At 40.5% G+C, this 14,225-nt stretch overlaps 1 protein-coding gene across 4 annotated transcripts in view; it reads right to left on the minus strand.

Moving 5' to 3' along the window:
• Positions 1-1,325: 1,325 nt before the first annotated feature.
• NME7 (NME/NM23 family member 7) overlaps positions 1,326-14,225 on the minus strand; it is a 266,701-nt gene continuing 253,801 nt past the window's right edge. For 2 of the 4 annotated variants that reach the window (XM_032631265.1, XM_032631255.1), the window contains exon 12: positions 1,455-1,745. In XM_032631265.1, coding sequence (XP_032487156.1) covers positions 1,713-1,745 — 33 coding nt within the window. In that variant the 3' untranslated portion in view covers positions 1,455-1,712. Of the gene's footprint in view, positions 1,746-14,225 lie in introns of all 4 variants that reach the window. The other 2 variants (XM_032631246.1, XM_032631269.1) reach the window with 2 other exon arrangements.

The raw sequence follows: 14,225 nt of genomic DNA on the forward strand, positions 1-14,225 counted from the left end.
CCCGTATCCTCCAGTGGTTAGTGCTCACCTCCTCCCGCGAGGGGATTGAGCTGGCATGTCCGCGGATGACCCACTTCCTCCAGCAGTAGCTTGCAGACTGCTTTGTGGGACTGAGAGTCTCATTTGTATGTGAGTACAAATCGTCATCCAGGATGTGAGCCCTGAAAAGTCTCCTTTCCTCTCTGGTTTCCAGCGAGACGAAGATAAGGAGAAAATTGGAACCGTGGAGTATTTTGGACTGGGCAGCTACCCTGGTTTCCCGCTGCAGTATTACCCCTACTACGGCAAGCTCCTGCAGCCCAAGTACCTGCAGCCCCTGCTGGCTGTACAGTTCACCAACCTCACCGTGGACACGGAAGTCCGCATAGAGTGTAAGGCGTATGGTGAGAACATTGGGTACAGTGAGAAAGACCGTTTTCAGGGACGCTTTGACGTAAAAATTGAAGTTAAGAGCTGATCACAAGCACAGATCTTTCCCACTAGCCATTTAAAAAAGTTAAAAAAGATACAAAAACCTACTAGTCTTGAACAAACCGTAATACGTATGGGACCTACACTTAATCTATATGCTTTACACTAGCTTTCTGCATTTAATAGGTTAGAATGTAAATTTAAAGTGTAGCAATAGCACCAAAATATTTATTCTACTGTAAATGACAAAAGAAAAATAAAAATTGAGCCTTGGGACGTGCCCATTTTTACTGTAAATTATGATTCCATAACTGACTTATAGTAAGCAGTGTTTCCGGCCCCTAAGTATTGCTGCCTTGTGTATTTTATTTAGTGTACAGTACTCTCGGTGCACACACTCTGGTCATTTTTCAAGCCATGTTTTATCGTATCTGTTTTCTACTTAACGTGAGCAAAGTTTGCTGTCCAAGGTGTAAATATTCAATGGGAATAAAACTGGCATGGTACTTTCTTTTTCCTTTTTGGGTTTGGCTCTTTCAAAGATGATAATGGCCCATCGATGAGCATTTTTAACACACTCCATAGTCGTCTCTCCCTGTGGTGTTTGTTAGGTCTTTATTATTATTATTATTATTATTATTTTTCCTGGGTCTGGGTTGCGGGGGTGGGGTGGGCTGTTATGGGGGAACTGCCCTTTAAATTTTAAGTGACACTACAGAAACACACAAAGGTGATGGGTTGTGTTGTGCTTTGTACTGAATGCTGTCCTGACTCCTCTTCCCCTGTCCTCCAGTCTGTTCTGAAGCCGTGTATGAGATCTGGAGCGCCCGTCACTTTGGCTAGTGATAGGGCTGATTAATTTGCTTTGTACATCTTCTTTCACTTTCCTTTTTTCCTTTCTCTGGAGGCATCACCTGCTGGTGCTGTGTCTTTATGAATGTTTTAACCATTTTCATGGTGGAAGAATTTTATATTTATGCAGTTGTACAATTTTATTTTTTTCTGCGAGAAAAAGTGTAATGTATGAAATAAACCAAAGTCACTTGTTTGAAAATAAATCTTTATTTTGGACTTTATAAAAAGCAATGCCGTACCCCATAGACTGGTGTTAAATGTTGTCTGCAGTGCAAAATCAATCCCTGTTCTAACATACGGCGTAATTGCCAGGAGTACAGTGCTCTTGTTGATCTTGTATTCAGTCAGGTTAAAACAATGGACAATAAAAGAATGAACACATTCCTCATGTGTGATTCACTCTTGTCTAAACACCACAACCTGTGACTTCTTTACTTTCTACACTGCTAGTTATCCAAGATCTTGAAGAAATACTGAACCTGAAAGACAAACACGTGATTTCATTAGTTCACATGGAAGTTCAGGCTTTTCTACCCGACAGAGGCCAAGAGCTGGGTCAGGACTCTGAACACCAAGGTGCACGCCTCTTCCCAGTGAGACAACCAGGTTAGTTGGAGGCAGAGGCTCAATCAGCGAAGTTTTAAAGTTCAAGTTTAGAAATATTTTGCAGTGATACTCAGTTTAGAAAACATGAAATTTTGGTTCCTGCTAGCGCTTCACGAGATATGGTTGTTAGTAGTTCAGTTAAAAAAGAAAAAAAAAAAAAATGAGGTTAGCAATCAAAAAATGGACAGAAGACCTAAACAGACATTTCTCCAAAGAAGACATACAGATGGCCAAGAGGCACATGAAAAGCTGCTCAACATCACTAATTATTAGAGAAATGCAAATCAAAACTGCAATGAGGTATCACCTCACACCGGTTAGAATGGGCATCATCAGAAAATCCACAAACAACAAACGCTGGAGAGGGTGTGGAGAAAAGGGAACCCTCTTGCGCCGTTGGTGGGAATGTAAATTGATACAGCCACTAGGGAGAACAGTATGGAGGTTCCTTAAAAAACTACAAATAGAGTTGCCATGTGATCCAGCAGTCCCACAGCTGGGCATATATCCTGACAAAACTGTAATTTGAAAATACACATGCCCCCATATGTTCACAGCAGCACTATTCACAATAGCCAAGACATGGAAACAACCTAAATGTCCATCGAGGATGAATGAATAAAGAAAATGTAGTATACATACAAATGGAATATTACTCAGCCATAAAAAAGAACATCATAATGCCATTTGCGCAACATGAATGGACCTAGAGATGATCATACTAAGTGAAGTTAAGTCAAAGACAAATATCATATCACATATGTAGAATCTAAAATAGGACATGAATGAGCTTACCTACAAAACAAACAGACTCACAGACATAGAGAACAGACTTGTGGTTGCCAAGGGGTGGCAGGGCGGGGGAGGGATGGATTGGGAGTTTAGGATTAACGGATGCAAACTATTACATACAGAATAACACTGTATAGCAGAAGGAACTGTATTCAATATCCTGTGATAAACCATAATGGAAAAGAATATGAAAAATAATGTGTATATATATATATGTGTAACTGAAAAAATTAGCATGTGCCCCCCAAAAAAAAAGGTTGGGTTTGAGGTTCAGTAAATTAAGAAGGTTTATACCTTGCTTTCTGGTTCATGGTTTGACCTAAGTCCATGTTTAGCCATATATTTAAAAATTAGCCTTAGAGTGAAAGGAGATGAAAATGAGCTTTCTGAAAAACATTCTCCAGGTATAACGGAGCTGAAGATTTAGTATCCCTTAACCCACATGGGAAGTACCCAAACTAAAATCTTGGCATCATCATATTTCAGAAAATGGAAACCTTTCACAAAGCCTGTGCAGCCAAAGCTTACATCAATCCTTCCTGCCTTCAGGCTGGTCCCGAGAAATCCTTTGGGACCTGAAATGCTGAAATGCCTCCTCAGTTGGGCTCTCCTCTTACAGAAACAGACCCAGAGGCCCATGGCCATTTCTGTGACAGCACAACTTGTTCAGAAATAGTAACAGCTTAAATTCCTACCTTATTGCCCCACATTTATTACCCTGCCAATCTGCTTCTCTTGTTTATTCTTTAAAAATACTACCTGAGACTTTGCTATCTCTAGAGCAGCAAATCGTGTGATGGTAAATTAATACCAGAGAAACAATGACTCCATTTAACAAAAAACAGCAAAGGGAACTGTGAGAAATGGCACAACTGCTTAGCTGCAAAGATTTTAGGAGCCCTCCTTAACCACTGAGGAAATACAGCAAAAATCCGTAAACGGACAACATACCCTCCTAAAGCTGGGTTTCTCAAAAAGCAACCTCCACGTACATTGAAATGGGAGGTATTGTTCCTTTAACGGAAGATGGTTTGTTTTGCTGAAACATCGACACTTTTTGCAGTGTACATGAGTCTTAAACGTGTGATGTTTATGAACAAGAAGTGGGGAATGGCTTCACGTCTGAGGAAAGGGGAGTATTTATTCAAATTGGAAGGTCGTTTGTATTTTTGAGACTGTTCTCAGGTCACAACCTCGGTCAGACACACCTAACCCCCTGCTTTCATATGAACCTTGTACCTTCTGTTCTAAGACACTGTGTGTATGTGCATATATGTGGGTGCATGTGCACCTGTGTATGTATGTGTGTGCTCTCTGCCTATTCCTTCCTTCAAGATTCTGTCCAAATCTTGCTTCCCTGTAGCCTTTCCAGATGGTGCCAACCTATTCCCTGCCCGTGCGAGTGCTTATACCTCCACTAGGAGACTGGGGAAGTGGTTAGTGTTTTTTGACTCCGTACGTATTCATTGACTGCCTAGTCTGCTAAGTACTCTTCAACTGCCCCGGTAAGACCCTCGAGTGACCCTCTGCCACTCACATTCTAGTATGAAGTACCTGCATATTTCTGGAACTCTTGCTGCTACACATTTATCATGATTTGCTCTCCTCGTATTATTAGATGACACATTTCTTGGGTGTAGGAACAGTGCCATCTACTTTTGGGGTGTCCTTACATCCTGAAAAGGGGTTTTCATACAAGTCCAGTCAATCAAATATTGAATTCCTCACACAGAATATAAAAGGAATGAGTTTTTCAAAGGCAGGGTTTCTCACACGTTGGCTAAGTACCACTTGGAATCAAAAGCATTGGAATAATTACTGAATAGAGGAAAAAGGATTCTTTCTTTTTTTTTTTCAATCCATCACATTCCCTGAAGGAGAGCTTCAATGTGGTGCTAGTATGGCTTCAACCCAGGTTACTACCCTTTCCAATAAAGGGAGATAGGCCTGGGGCTCAGAACCTTTTGCAAGCAATAGTATCTAGCTAGAATTTAATAACTTTTCATTGTATTTATTACCTTCAATTAAGGACAAGTAATACTAGTTTCCCACTTATGCTAAATAAATATTTCCATGATGAAAAATAAACTTGTTCAAGTATCACAGTGAATGAACTTAAAGAAAAATAGTAAATACAATTTCAGGTGGTACTCAGATATGGTAAAACTCATGAAGGTGGTAAAGGCCAACTAGACTTTAGGAACCTTTGCCCCAAAATACAGCATTAACGGAAGCCAAGGTTTTCGGTTCTGTACCTGTTTGGGCAAAATCTAATCTGAGCTCTGTTTTAGAATAATAGCATGCCCTGTCTGCTCAAGCTGCATTTATTACCTGAGGGAACTGCTCCAACTCCAAATTAAAAACATTATCAGTGATCAGAGACGAAAATCTAGTTATTAAAATCTTTCAAAGTCCAATGAAAGCTCAAACTCCTGGCATTTTAAAGGATTAGTAACACTTCAATATCAGTATATATTTGGCCCATGGAGGAGAACTAAGTGAGGTTACTTCGAAAATCCGTGACTAAGGACAGAGGGAAACATAATACAGAGGGAAACTATCCAAGGAGCATTTAAGAACAGCTGTAATCAAGTGAATAAAGTGATCTTGGTTTCAAATTCAGAGAAAATGTGACTCTGTCTTTTCTTCTTCAAGAGGAAACTAGCATTAGCCAGACATGTTATCCGCCATTTCTATCTAGGCTCTGCACTGGAAAAGATGAACAGAAAACAGAGAGGTAAACCTGTTATTCTCCCAACTGAAGCCTGCAATCACCAGCATCCATAGCCTACCCAATGTGAAACAGAGACTGGACCAAGGCAGATATCTTGGTTCATATTTTAATTCTCTATTTTTCTCCCAGAGACTGTCAGCATTGGTCTGTTCTGAGAGATTAAGTACCTCATGAAGGTACTGATTTTCATTGACTACAGAACCCAGCTATTTTATTTAGCCACAGATGAATCCCACACCCTAAGAAAAGGCCCACATTGTAATAAAACTGTGACTTACTATCTCCAGCTGGCTTTACCACAAAACCTTTAAAAAAACTGGGATTTCATAAAATCGGCACCCTTCCAAGCAGTCTGTAAAGCACTACCTTTTCCAAGGAAATGCTCACCTTCTTCCTCTAGTGCTGGCCCCATACAGGCCAGGTAGGAGGAGACACTGAGTGATTTGAAACCCACCTATTTAGTTATCCACAATGTCTGATATACTCAGTATCAGACGGATCCTCTGGTTTAAGTGCTTCAGGGATCAAATATTTCATTCCTCTGTAAGGTGGCCCTTTAGTGCCCATAACTTGTTACAGGGATTTATGGTCACTAAATTAGCAAGTACTGGAGGAGCATGGAACAGTCCTATAGCAATGGGATATAGGATCTATTCCTTTACATAGGAACAGGGGTTCTAAAATGACTAGTGGGTGAGGATCAGGTATTGGGGAGGTGCGGATAATTCAGCACTGGAACCTCTGGGGGGCAAGGGAATAGAGTAAGGTTAACAGACACTTTGGGATTGTACTACCAAAAGTGAAACATGGCATGAGAAGTCCATGCTGACGGAAACCTGTGCCTAGAGCTGGACTTTCTCCTTTTCTTTGACTTGCAAATGTCTTCCAAGCTACCTACTATGTGCCCAGCACCGACTACAAGTGGGGGAGGGAAGGGTTCAGGCATACAAGATCCCTGTTCTTATGAAATTTTTGCCTTCACGCTTCTAAATGTCTTAAATGCCCTAAACTACTCTCACCTATACTTAATTCATTCTTTCCCTCCTCTGTCAATCATTCATTCAACATATTGAGCACAGCCCATTCATGGTAATTCAGTGATGGGTGAGACCTGGTCCTCAGAAAGCTTATAGACTGAAAAGAGGAAAACCCGTGTAATCAAATAAAATCACTATCGTGTGCTAAGGTGTAAGTGGGAATAATTAACTGCCGGTGGGAACACAAAATGTTTCATAAAGTGGTTAACATTTGAGTCCTTAGGATGAGTTGGAAGTGACACAGAGGAAGGAGCAGCGAATTTTAGCTGAATATACAATTGCCATGCCAATGGGCAATGATACTTTAATAATCAGATTAACTTGAGGATCTGTTCTGTCTTTATCACTGTTAAATAAGAACAGCAGCTTACATTTATTAACTACTTCACAGTGTATGGTCTAATTTCATATATAAACCATCTCCTTCACACCAGCTCTGTGAAGCTGGTCCCCTTATCCCCATACAGAGCAGGATCCTGAGACTCAGAGGTCCATGACTTCCCGATATAGTAAGCTGAGGAACTTGCTCAGTTGGCAAGGCTGGAACTTGCATCTGTGTCTTCCAACTCTAAGCCACAGTGGCACTGTGACCTCCCAGGGAGTAGCCCCTGCCTTTGCTGATGACCGTATATAAATTACTGCCCATTCTGTAAGAATGTAACTCAAATAAATGTAAACCTTCTGTAATTGCTTCAAGTGTAGACTCAGGGGAAGCTTCCAGAGAATGTCTCGTCTTTGCCCCGAGTACAGTGCATAACAAAAACGGGCCTCAAGGCTAGTGACTCCCCGTCCACCACTCCCCCAGAGGAAATTCTAGTGTATGCAGCAAGCGTGAAACCTCCCTGCATGTTTTATTAACGCTGGCTTTGTATCAGAGTCTCTAGTGTAGCTTACTGCTCCTGATGCCTGGGCTGCACCACAGATAGCTGAATCACACACTTCGGAGGTGGAGTGCAGGTGTCTGTTTTCCAGTGGTTCTTAACGTGGGTTGAGCAACAAAAATGCCTGTGGAGTTTTCTTTTTTCTTTTTTTTTCTCCTTTGAGATCAGAGTATAGATGTGCTCGAACATTTACAGAATTTATCCATCCTACTGTCGTGGAGTTCAGCACCAAACTAAAATATGTGTACCTGTGCCATTGCACTAGATAGATTTTCAGATAAAATCTAGTCACTCGGAATTTGACTGAGGTACAGTTTTGTTAGTGTTCCAATAATATACTGATTTTTAAATACATCAGCCTATTCAGAAGGGAAACAACTTTCTACTCACTTGGGGCCCTTATAGCCAAGGCTGGCTTCATGGACGTGTAACCTGTGCTGACACACAGGGCCACATGCTTAGAAGGGCCTATGCCTGGTTTAGTGTTCCACTGTCTCTCTCTTGAAATTCTTAATAATTCTTGAACCAGGGGCCCTACATTCCCATTCTGTAACAGTTCTGCTTACAGCCATGGGCCTCTGTGCTAGGGCTACTTTGGCCTGGTTTTCCTGTCGGGTGAGTGGAAAATGTGGTTGAAAAGGCTGCTTGTAAAATAAGCAATGAACAGATCCACGGTGAGAGGTGGCGGGTTGGGGAAGGTGCAAGGTGAGGCTGGCTATGGAAGATGGGAGCCGGCAGACTTGCTAGGAGAGAAACAGAGGCCCAGGAGGGCAGGCCGAAGCCTCGGGGCAGGGGTGAGGGGGAGAGGGCCTCTGCTGTGGGGATGGTTGGAGGAGGCTACCAGCAGGCCTTTAACATGTGAGCCTGAATCCTTTCTGAACTCTTCCCACGCTCCCTCTCTCCCTCTTTGTCTTCTCCCTACAAGTCACCACTTGTTTTCAGCTCTCCAGATAATGGAGTTCAGAAGTAAACAGTTGTGAGGAAAAAGGTGGTGGGTAAAGGACCTCTGTTCTCCAGACAGAAGGTCTCAGAGGAAACATCCTCGCCTTGATGTTAAAAAAAAAAAAAAAAGAGAAATGAAAAATCTGTTCCTGCTTACTGTCTCAGCTACAGAGCCCAGAAAGTCCTTGGGCTGCAGAGGTACCCCCTCAAATCTATTTATAGGCTACAAAATATTAATAATAAAGTTGAACCTACTGTAGTTATCTCCTTCATATATGTTTACCTTCTCCATGGGTTCGGAGGCCATATTTGAAGTCTTTTTTGTTTTTTTAAATTGGAGTATAGTTGATTTACAATGTTGTGTTAGTTTCAGGTGTATATAAAATAGATAACTAATAAGGACCGACTGTATAGCACAGGGAACTCTATTCAATACCCTGTAATTACCCATATGGGAAAATAGTCTAAAAATGAGTGGATATATGTATAATTGATTCATTTTGCTGTACACCTGAAACTAACATTATAAATCAACTATACTGCAATAGAAATTAATTTAAAAAATTAAAAAAATAAAAACAAAACTAATAAGGACCTCCTGTATAACACAGGGAACTCTACTCAATATTCTGTAATAACCTATATGGGAAAAAAATCTAAAAAAGAATGGATATAAGTATATGTATAACTGATTCACTTTGCTATACACCAGAAGTCTTTTAAGACAAAATGAAAATTTCACATTGAAATGACTAGACATTTCAGTAATTCTGTAAACCCAATATTCTCAGTTTTCTTATAAAGATCTCTTGATTCTTCTGCTGCCACCCACTAATGAGAACAACTGTCTTTTTAAAGCTAGAAGGAAAATACACCTCAGCCCAGAATAGAGTGGTGCTGACCTCTATAGGAAATATATACCAAGGCTGGCTTCATGGATGTGTAACCTGTGCTGACACACAGGGCCACATGCTTAGAAGGGCCTATGCCTGGTTTAGTGTTCCACTCTCTCTCTCTTGAAATTCTTTCTCTCTATAGGAAATATATACCATTTTTTCTAATATATCTAACAGGAGTCCTTTCTAGAAATTCATTCTAAAATTGTGTTTTGTGACTCATTCTTATCTGGCCTCTTCTGCCTTGAAGGTGGTTCTGGTTGCAGCTAGTCCCTCCCCAGGCCCTCTAAAAATCTAAAAGTATGAATAGGGAACTTCTGTTCCCTTCTCCCTACCCTCAATGATTAAACAAGTACTCTCTGAGGGTCACCATATAAGAGCCATGTTTACATTTAAAATTTTACTTACTCTTAAAAAGTGGAGTCCTTGTTATATATCAAATGCTTTCATAAATTATCTTGTGTAATCCTTACAACTGAAACAGATGTATTAGTCCCATTTTTCAGTTGAGGAGACTGAGGTTAGAGCTAGCAGCTTGCCTGAGGACGCATGAGTCAGTTTAGTGCCTCAGGCTCTGCTCACGCTGGTTAAGAGCTCAAGGTAAAGATGGAGCCTGGCTGCAGTGGGGATGGGTTTGACTCCTGGCCTTGCCATTTCCTGGATGGCTGACCTTGAGGAAGTCATAACTTCTTGGTTTCTCATATTGCACATCTCTAATATAATAATACTGATTACATAAGGTTGTTGTAAAGATTAAATGAGTTAATATACGGAAAGCATTTAAAACAGTGCCCAGCGTAGAGTAAATATTACAAAATAATTATCATTATCAGTTCTCCCATATCCTCACAATGCTGTGGTCTGTCCTGCTGTATGCCAGTGAAGCCATGGGTTTCTAAGCAATTCCATCCAGCTCTGAGAGCCAAAGCTGCCAGGGCAATTCCAGCTTATTAGGGGACATCCTACATAATTAACCAGGTCATGAATGACAAAGACAGACTGAGGACCTTTGCAAACAAAGACAGTAAAGAGACACAGAACCAAATACAACATGTAATCCCTGAATGGATCCTAGAGCAGAAACATTTTTTTTTTCTTGTGCTACAAAAGACATTTGTGAGTGAAACTGGTAAGATTTGAATGTCTGTACATAGTATAGTGATGTATTAATTCCCTGATTTCTAATCATTATTCTGTGGGGAAGGAAGAGAATATCTGTGTTTTAGGAAATATACACTGAAGTATTGAGAGAAAAGGGAATAATCATAACTGTAATTTACTGTCAAATATATATACATATATGTAATAAATAAATTAATGCACACATACACAAGGAGAGAAAAGAGAATGATTAACATGGTAAAACGTTAACATCTGGGGAATGTGGGTAAAGGATTTAGAGAAGTTCCTTGAATTGTTATCTTTTTTGCAATTTTTAAAAATAAGTCTAAAATTATTTCAAAATAAAATGATAATATTAATCAGTAGAAAAAACAGCCTAGTATAGTGAAAGAGTACTGAATTTGGACTTGGAAGAACTTTGTTTGATTCTAGTCACTATTTCCTCGTGCTGTTAGGCAAGTCATGTAAACTCTCTCAGGCTGTTCCCGAAACCGTGGACCTCAGATTGGGACTTGAATCCACAGTCTTTTAACTGAGATAACACACCTGGTCTCAGGACTTAATGAAGCTCAGGTTCTTGATGTCTTGTCACAGAAATAATTCAGTGAGAGATAAAGTGATAGGTAAGAAGTGGATTTATTTAGAGAGAAACACACTCCACAGAGTGTCGGTCATGTCAGAAGGTGAGAAAGGCACCAGGGTATGGGGTTGTCAGTTTTTATAGGGCTGGGTAATTTCATAGGCTAATGAGTGGGAGAAGTATTCCAGCTATTTTAGGAAGGGGCGGGGATTTCCAGGAATTGGGCCACCACCCACTTTTTGACCTTAAAGGTCAGCCTTGGATCTGCTGATGGGTTACAATGAGAGTATACTGAGGGTCAAGGTCTAGTGGAAGTCATTGACTCATCTGCCATCTTGGACCTATTTGGTTCTAATCAGTTTGTCGTGTCCTTGGGCTATGTCATTCTTCTAAAGGTTGTGCCCTGCCCCCTTCCCTCCTGTTTCATTCCTAAATCTAAAAATTGAGAACAATAAGATCTACCTCATTGGGATGAATGTGTATATAAGTTGATGAGTGGATTTATAAATTTGCAGCTCAGGATGGGCTTTGCTACAAGTCAGTTTACAGTGAAGCTAAGAGGCTCACCTGGGAATATCAGTCAAGAAGGGGAGAAAACTCAGGTGAACTTGTCATTTCACGTTTGAAATTCATTTTTGCTGACCCCCCTACAGAAAAAAACGTCATATTCTGTCCTTAAAACTTAAAAAATGTCTTCAAGAAAGAAAAGGAAATGTAAATATGATGATCAATTGGAGAAGGAGTGATTCTCCATCTGGCTGTAGATCAGAATCACCCTTTAGATCTCTAAAAAACAACAAATGGATGCTTGGACCCCATTCCAAGAGAGTATGATTCATTAGGTCTTGGGAAGGTCCAGGATATATGCACTTCAAATAGCTCCACAGATACTTCTGATGTTCATGGGGGTTGCAAACCACTGCCCTAGACAGTTGGAAAAGTAGGTGCCCTAGAAATCAGGGCTGGAACCAAGCCCATCTGATACTGCCATAAGTGATCTGAAGGAAGGAATGAAATCTCCCAGTTAACTTGGCTTTTCCTAGTACACTGTAGGCTCTCAACATGAATAATGTGCCCAAGAGATGGGTAAGGCCTCACACGATGAAATGGGGAATATGGGCAAAAATGGGAGACTGAACTTCAACAGGCTCATCTTGGGTATTCATGAGAAAGAAATCAAAGTAGCCTCACAGAGTGAGTTCTATAACAATAAACGGTGACTTGGGAAAGGGATCTTGGAGTGTGTCCTGATGGTCCCCTAAAGACTTGGGCCCAAGGGGCAAATGCTGTCTGGGAGGCCATCTTTGCAGACTGATCTCATAAAGGATACTGGAAATTAAAACGCAAGGAAGTACAGTACCTTTAAAAAAACAAAAAACAAAAACAAAAATACCCACAGGTATTCGTTTCTTGGGAAGTTCTTGTTGCTATACTTCACACACATTTCAGTTTGAAAAGCTCCAAGAGGAAAATGATTAAATTAGAAAATAGCAACTAAAGTTATTTAGAAGATATGGCATCACTTTTATAAAGACATGTTAGAAAAGTTTAAAAAGCTCTTAAATTAGATCAAAGCAGATAGAATATATAATCAGAATATACAATTAGCTAATGAGGGGAATAGTTGGGATGGACTTTTCCACTAAATCCAGAAAGAACTGGAGAGGGCAAATGTTGAGATAATTTAAGATTAAAGAAAAAAAGACCTCCTTACGTCCAAAGATTTAAAGGGTCAAAATGACTAGAATCATATGTTAATAATATCTTTTGAAGGACAAATTGGAGATGTGGAAAGAATATTTTTAATCTTTGATAACAATGTTATAAAAGGCAATTGTCATATTTTTCTATAAAACTTTCCTCACTGTTACTAACAAAAAAGTTACTCTGGGCTAAATATATTCCAGTGAAATTTCAAGCTTCTTGTTATGTATTTAAAGAGCTTGTTGCACAGTTCCTGGGAAAGATGAATTGAGACAATGGCCCTGAGCTGAGATGGCCAGTGCTCCTGGTAGGGAGATAACAGCCTGGGAGACAGCTGCATGAGAAAAAAGACATGAGTTGCCAGCTAATTCTAAGACAGGGAGGCTCCCGTCTCCACCTGTGCTCCAGCCACCACCACTGTCATTGCCCAAAGCAACCTCTGAATCTCACACACCTTCCCTAGCTCAAAACCTCCACTGGCTCCCTGTTTCCCAAACCTTCTTGGCTTGGCTTTCATAAAGCCCAACATTACAGCCCCCTAAAACCAGCATGCTTTTGCCTCCAGTCACTCTTCCTTTCTTGATGCCCAGGGACAAAGAAAGGACTTTACCACTTCAAATGTCCTTTCTTTTATTCTTTCAGGGCAAGGGATTTTATGCTTCAGGGCAAGGGATGCTCCTTTTACTTCTTTTGTATATGCCAGAATTCTTCATATACAGTAGTCCATAAAGTCTTGATAATTAAATATCTGTATCATGTTCTCTATTTCTCTTCTTTATCACACCCTCATCACCCACTCTTTCTCAAAGTCGGCTATAGATAAAAAAGAAACTTCTTACCTAAATGGACATTTCCCCAAAGAAGACATACAGATGGCCAATAGGCATATGAAAAGATGTTCAACATCACTAATGATTAGAGAAATGCAAATCAAACCTACAGTGAGGTACCACCTCACACTGGTCAGAATGGCCATCGTTAAAAAGTCTACAAATAACAAATGTTGGAGAGGGTGTGGAGAAAAGGGAACCCTCCTACACTGTTGGTGGGAATGTAAATTGGTGCAGCCACTATGGAAAACAGTATGGAAGTTCCTCAAAAAACTAAAAACAGAATTGCCATATGATCCAGCAATCCTACTCCTGGGCATATATCTGGACAAAACTATAATTCAAAAAGATACATGGGGACTTCCCTGGTGGCACAGTGGTTAAGAACCCGCCTGCCAATGCAGGAGACACAGGTTCGAGCCCTGGCCCAGGAAGATCCCACATGCCGCGGAGCAACTAAGCCCGTGCACCACAAGTACTGAAGCTGTGCTCTAGAGCCTGCAAGCCACAACTACTGAGCCTGCCGTGCCACAACTACTGAAGCCCGCGCACCTAGAGCCCGTGCTCCACAACAAGAGAAGCCACTGCAATGAGAAGCGAGCACACAGCAATGAAGACCCAGTGCAGACAAAAATAAATAAATCAATAAAAATTTTTAAAGAAGTCCCCTTGTAAAAAAAAAAAAAGATACGTGCACCCCTATGTTCACAGCAGCACTATTCACAATAGTGAATAAGATGTGGAAACAACCTAAATATCCATCATCAGATGAATGGATAAAGAAGATGTGGGACATATATACAATGGAATACTACTCAGCCATAAAAAAGAACGA

This window comes from Phocoena sinus, chromosome 1, assembly GCF_008692025.1.
Source record: "Phocoena sinus isolate mPhoSin1 chromosome 1, mPhoSin1.pri, whole genome shotgun sequence".
NCBI classification, from domain to species: domain Eukaryota; kingdom Metazoa; phylum Chordata; class Mammalia; order Artiodactyla; family Phocoenidae; genus Phocoena; species Phocoena sinus.